Below are 6,519 nucleotides of genomic sequence, written 5' to 3' on the forward strand. Positions count from 1 at the left end.
GCACCACACGTCTATCGATCGATATATATTGTTATTGAATTATCCGCCAGCCCTATTTTATTTTAATTATGGCATCTTGTTTTCTCACAGGGCATCCTGTACGCTTACAGCATCAGCACCATCATCAAGACCACCATGAACATGTATATGTCAATGCAGCGGCCCATGACCAAGACGTCTGTCAAAGCACTTTGTCGTTTGGTGGAGTTGCTGAAGGTGTGTTTCTGCAACTTTAACAGTTCAAATTTTCCTTTTGCTTGCTGTAACGTTGGCAGTTTACATCACGTGTCTCTCCTCCCAGGCTGTGGAGCACACATTTCACAGGAGGTCGATGGTTGTAGCGGATTCTGTTTCACATATCACTCTCCAGCTCCAGTCTCAGGCCCTCAATGCCATCAACACTGCAAAGGTAAACCCAAACAAAAAAAAACAAAAAACAAAACTTTTGTAGTTTGTAAAATGCTGTTATTGATACATTTTTTGTTCTTTACTAATTTATGTTTTTATCCAAAAAGAAAAGGGTGATCTCTGATAAAAAGTACAGTGAGCAGCGTCTGGACGTCCTTTCATCCTTGGTGCTTGCAGAAAACGCTCTGAGCGGGCCGAGCACAAAGGAGCGACGCCTCGTGGTATCTCTTGCTCTGTGTGTCGGCACTCAGCTGGTACGTCCAAAGATTGAACCGCAGCACAAACAGAAGTATTGCTGCTTCTTTTATGACCCTTTTCTATTTTCTTATTTTTGGTTACTTTACTTAGAAAACATTCAAAGATGAGGAGCTGCTCCCTCTGCAGGTCCTTCTGAAGAAGCTGGATTTGATCAGTGAGCTTAGTCAAAGGTGAGGTATTCAGTCAGGGTTAAGGAGGAAGGAGAGCGTGAGCATGAGTAGAAATGGTAAACTGCAGTGGCAAGAATGCTGCAAATACATGAATGATGCAAACTGAAAAAACAGAACAAAAACAAATGCAACAGAAAAATGCTGCAATCATAGAAAATGGAAATAAAAAAAGGATGAAAGACAAATCCAGAGGAAAGTGCTCTTACTGGAGAAAATGTATAAAAGCAGAAAAAAATGCTGCAAATACCAAAAATGAAAAGTTGGAAAATCTATTTTTGTTCATAAAATCAAGTGCGGGAAACCAGTAGTGTGGGTCTGTTGTTTTTAAGAAAACAAATGGCCATAATGCTATATAATGTTGCTAAACAGCAGCATATTTACCCTCTTTTTTTTTTTCTCTCCAGCGTTTGTTCTATTGCATTTATTATTTGTTTTGCGAGAAGTTTGCACCTGTTTGACACCGTACTAAACCCCATTGTTACCAATACTGGCAATAATAACGGATATGGTTCATGTTTTTCATATAAACCTTGAAATAAAGGGAAATTAGAAAATAATGGCATCAGAGAACAATAGCCTACTTTAGGCAGAAAAGCGTTTCTTCATTACGTTTATTCTATTTTTGCTAACATACAGCGTATATGTCACATAAAGATGCTTCTTGTTGATGTGTATTCAATTTTGATACAAGTGTAAAATTTCTTGTCTGAACTGCTAAAAGCCAACCAGATTACCAGATCCATTAAAAGCTGCATTTTATTTGTCCTGCTCCGTTTGTTTATTTATTATTTATTTACCATTCATTTTTTAGGGTCAGGATCCAGTGTGACTGTAGTTTCCTTTACTGGCATCGAGCTGTCTTCCCTATCTACCTCGACGATGTGTATGACAATGCTGTAGATGCAGCACGGATGCATGTAAGAAGACTTTATTCCCAAATCATAATGTGATGCTGAAATGTATGGCCAGATTATTTGACTTGTCTTCCTTTGCTTTTTATAATAACCATTGTCGCTCTGCCCTCCTCCTCCTTGTGTGAGCAGTACATGTTCAGTGCTCTAAGAGACAGCGTGCCATGCATGCTCCACGCTAAACACCTGGGGTCGTGTGACCAACTGCTGGAGTGCTTCGACAAGGAGATCATGGATGTGTTCAATGAGGTGAGGAGCATGAGTGGAAGGAGTTTAAAGGGATCGTTATGGTACTTTATCAAGCTCATCAAAAATATGAGTTGACCTTCTTTTTCTTCTATGAGCCAACGTGAGTTCTATAAACTTGTCAGTAACGAGTGTTGCATGTCCTGGCTTAAATCAGTTGTTCCGATACACATTACTTTGACCTGTTCTTCATATCCAGTGGAATACCAGGCAGGAACAGATCTTTGTCCCTCCATATGGAAACCTTCTCACTTCATTTGGCAACAGCTGCTCTGATTAGGATTGCAGGCATAACATTGTCTTTGTTGGGAATGGATTTATGATCATGGGGCCATTAGAGCTAAAAGGGGTTTAACATTTGCAGTTAAACAAAACATCCATCTTCTGTCACACTTTATCCCTGCTGGGGTCGCATTATTCTCAGGTTACGTGATGTTTATCTGTATTTCAGCTATTCTATTTCATTTTATCTTATCCTCTATTACCATTGCTTATTCTTTCTATTATCTTTATTAGACTCTTGTGAAAGTATTTCTTTGCTGGTGCGAAAAGTGAATGTTCTTCATGTGTATAACTCAAGGTCACTGCCTGAATGAAGAAATTTATGTGTATTCCTGTATCATGCTGCAACTTAAAGCTTATTTATACTTAGAAACCAGGTCGTCTGCCTGTGTGTCACAGTGAACACAAAAGTGCCTCGCCCCTTCCACAGACTATATACTTTATATATCCCTTTGCATCTTTTCCTCCTTTTGGCACCTTCCTCTTCTTTTTGACTATAGAGCCAATGTAACGAGTACATTTCTCCACTGTGAGATCAGTAAAGTAAATCCTCATCATCAGAGTGATGGGAGATTATAACTGATGACATCTCCGCCTGCATTCGTTGCGAGTAAAAAGTTCTACATCTTCAGCCAGTTTATGTACGACGAACACATCAAGTTCCGACTCATTAAGGACATTCGCTTTTTCAGGGAAATAAAGGATCAGTCGGACTGTAGTGAATTAATACTGCACCATGAATAGAATATAGTGGATAAATGTCTCACAATAAATATATTTGTGTTATAATGGTCAAATGGTGTGCTTCAAAGTAAAGTAATATGTGCATGGCTGTTTGAAGGTTGAGATAAGATTAGGAGGGATGAAGAGTGGTGTTGGAAAGAATCCAATGGCAGCCCACTTCTCCCCAAAGGGATGGGTTAAATGCAGAGAATTAATTTTGTTGCTCTGTACTTGTGACAATGTAATAACAATATAATTGAATTACATATTATTATATTAATTATTATATATCAACAAAGTCACATGAGACCTAATGGTGATCTGCGTAAGTCTATATAACCACGTGACACCGGGATTCTTTACTATCTTCATGCGCAGGTTTGTGGTGAGCAGTTCTACAGACTTTTTTTCCATTAGCGCAGACCACACTTCAATATTGGGCATTAATTAAAAAATATCTGCGACAAGCTCACTGCGATACACTGCTACGGGAGGATAACAAGCCCTTTACTCCCCACATATTCCTTTAGGGTTCTGGCATTATCTGTTGTAACTAGGGACTCCCTTTTTCTAATAAATAGCGAGGAAGACAGCAGAGGGGCATCATCCCTGACATGATTTGATAAGTTTGGGTGTTTGAACCTAACAATTTCCTCCTGCTTGCAGCATCTCCTTGATAAGCTGTGTAAGGAGATTGAGAAGGACCTACGTCTGTCTGTCCACACCCACCTGAAGCTGGATGACAGGAACCCTTTTAAAGTCGGCATGAAGGACTTGGCCCACTTCTTCTCTGTCAAACCCATCCGATTCTTCAACCGCTTCATTCACATCAAAGGTGCAGAAAAACTCAGTCCTTTTCAAAAGAATTTAATAAAGATTTCTCTGTGTTCTTGACACTTGTCGGCACATCCCAAAATAGACAACCAGAATCCAATGAACCTGTTTTCTATTAAACATTTCATAAAGCAAAGATAAGACACACGTTTCCATGTTATGTCCTGCTTCCTTCACAGATAGTGATCTTCCATCTATTTCATATCCGTTTGTTTGGCCCAACACAGACCCCCACTCTCAATTAAACTCAATTCACACCTTATTCTTAAGCCTTTCTGCAAACCCAAGAAGTGAACCTTTCTTCATTGGGAGGATGGACCTTTAAGTTCCTACAAGGTTGAATACAAGTAAAAGAATCAGAGTCTATGAGGGATTCACGTATTTTCTTTATCTGCAAATACTCTGGTAGTTTTGAAGGCCTAGAAAGACCAAAGAAAAGCAAGGTTTGAGAAAGTCCATGGATGTTTTAGAATGTTCTAATTCTAGCTGTAGTAGTGATAGTGTAGTACTTTCAATTCAAAATAACTTATTGATCCTTAAGGGAAATTAAATCTTGTAACTTGAATTTTTGTTAAAGAGATGTTGCTAACTGTAAGCTAAAAGGGTCTGTTTTGTCTTCTTTATCAACTTATTGATCTTTTTTAAACAGAAGAGATGACACTCTCCTCAACAAGCATGGCAGTCTCTCCATCAGTTTATACACCTAACCTTCAAATGTGGGAACAGTGTTGGTTATTCTTCTGTTTCTCAAAATACCTCCCAGGTCCCAACAACAGACAGAACAAACCTGACCTTGCAGGCGTAGAATACAGACCAAATATTTTTTACTGAGTTTTAATAAATGATAAGAGAAAAGCTACTTTCAAATTTTCCCAAAACAGGATTTGATGTTTGCCTTTTATGCGTCTTTTTTTTTTTTTCTAATCTTCTTTCAGCTTATGTGACCCACTACTTGGATAAAACTTTCTACAACCTGACCACTGTTGCTCTGCATGACTGGGCCACCTACAGTGAGATGAGGAACCTGGCAACGCAGCGCTACGGACTCACAATGACTGAGGCTCACCTGCCCAGCCAGACACTGGAGCAGGTCAGGGGGGGTTTGTTAGTCATACATGAAGGATGGCAAAGCTCTCAGTGAAATACACCATCAACTGTAACCCATCTGCTCTCATCAGGGTTTGGATGTTCTGGAGATCATGAGAAACATACACGTTTTTGTCTCCCGCTACCTCTATAACCTGAACAACCAGGTATGGTTCAAACAGCCCTGTGGCCTCTTGTCTGCCCACAGCAGCCTCTGAACTCATGTGTCCTTCCAGATCTTCATAGAAAAAGCAAGCAACAACAAGCATCTCAACACAATCAACATCCGTCACGTCGCAAACTCCATCCGGACCCACGGAACGGGCATCATGAACACCACGGTGAGTTTTCCTCCACATGTTGGTCTAAACTTTGATTTAACTGGAATCAATAAAGATGTTTGCGTCTGTTGTTTTATCCTCTCAGGTTAATTTCACCTACCAGTTCCTGCGGAAAAAGTTCTACATCTTCAGCCAGTTTATGTATGACGAACACATCAAGTCCCGACTCATTAAGGACATTCGCTTTTTCAGGGAAATAAAGGATCAGTCGGACCATAAGGTATTTTTTCTTTTTTTTTCTCTGGCAGTAAGTTTAAAAACAGAGTAGATCTTTCAGGAATGTTCAGTTTGGTGTTTCTATTGTCTGTTTTTAACAGAACTCTTTACACATATTTTCCAAACATGGGTTGTCTCGCTAGCAATCAGCATTTAGCTCCCTTCCCACTGTCAAAAGCTGGGTCTAACCCCTAGCTGGAAAGCTGCGTGGCCTCTGTCCCCCCCGCCGCTGCATGTCTGGTGATACCATCATGCAGGGTTAGTGCTGATGATGTCACCTGTCTGACATAAATCACTAAATGTAACAAAGGAGAGCAGCATGTAAGGAAGCCAGAGCGTAGTCAGTATTCTTTATTATTTTGCTCTTTTATCCATCTGAATCCCTTTCACCAGCGATCTGCCGTGTTTATTGAATGTAAACAGAGTTGTTTCGGCTTGTTAGATCAGAAGCAAATGGTCGCGATGTGTTGATGTCCATACGTTGCGTTCAATGTTGTCACGTAATTTATGCCAATCAGGCACGAGGCAATTTTTAACACGGGTCACTTGCCAAGTCGTTTGACCAGGGTAGACACGAGTTGAAACAGGTTTGAAACAGTGGGAAAGGGGTATTATTTGTAAAAAAAAAAAAAATATGTTAAAAGTATGAAGTGTATTTGTATACAGGCCTTCTGGGTTTGTAGAGCCACGTTCTGTATCTCGGCCTGCATTGCATATCTGAACACTAAAATCTTTGTAATTCTTTGCAAATGAACTTAATTACAGTCAAACTGGATCTAAGTCTTCTCAAAGACCTTCAACCGGATTAGAGTCCTGCTTTAAACTGGATCATTCTAACCCGCCGTTCTATTTTAGCTTAGACTGCATCATTAGTTCTCCACCACTGTTTTACAGGTTTTCTTCCACAGTTTTATTGCATTTGACATAACTGATCTTTCCCTAAACTCGGATCAGTTTCACTCTCCCTGCTGAATAAAAACATCCCCTCAGCCTCATGCTGCTGACCTCATGCTTCACCAAGGAGATGGTACATTGGGGTTGATG

At 40.0% G+C, this 6,519-nt stretch overlaps 1 protein-coding gene across 2 annotated transcripts in view; it reads left to right on the forward strand.

Moving 5' to 3' along the window:
- Nucleotides 1-6,519, forward strand: part of kiaa1033 (KIAA1033 ortholog) — a 27,467-nt gene that overhangs the window by 13,755 nt on the left and 7,193 nt on the right. For both annotated transcript variants that reach the window (XM_015382285.1, XM_015382286.1), the window contains exons 15-25: nt 91-216; nt 302-409; nt 516-662; nt 757-836; nt 1,648-1,753; nt 1,880-1,996; nt 3,665-3,833; nt 4,768-4,922; nt 5,011-5,085; nt 5,155-5,259; nt 5,345-5,479. In XM_015382285.1, coding sequence (XP_015237771.1) covers nt 91-216; nt 302-409; nt 516-662; nt 757-836; nt 1,648-1,753; nt 1,880-1,996; nt 3,665-3,833; nt 4,768-4,922; nt 5,011-5,085; nt 5,155-5,259; nt 5,345-5,479 — 1,323 coding nt within the window. The remainder of the gene's footprint in view (nt 1-90; nt 217-301; nt 410-515; nt 663-756; nt 837-1,647; nt 1,754-1,879; nt 1,997-3,664; nt 3,834-4,767; nt 4,923-5,010; nt 5,086-5,154; nt 5,260-5,344; nt 5,480-6,519) is intronic.

The sequence above is a fragment of the Cyprinodon variegatus genome, unplaced genomic scaffold (genome assembly GCF_000732505.1).
Source record: "Cyprinodon variegatus isolate N-32 unplaced genomic scaffold, C_variegatus-1.0 Scaffold254, whole genome shotgun sequence".
Classification (NCBI taxonomy): Eukaryota; Metazoa; Chordata; class Actinopteri; order Cyprinodontiformes; family Cyprinodontidae; genus Cyprinodon; species Cyprinodon variegatus.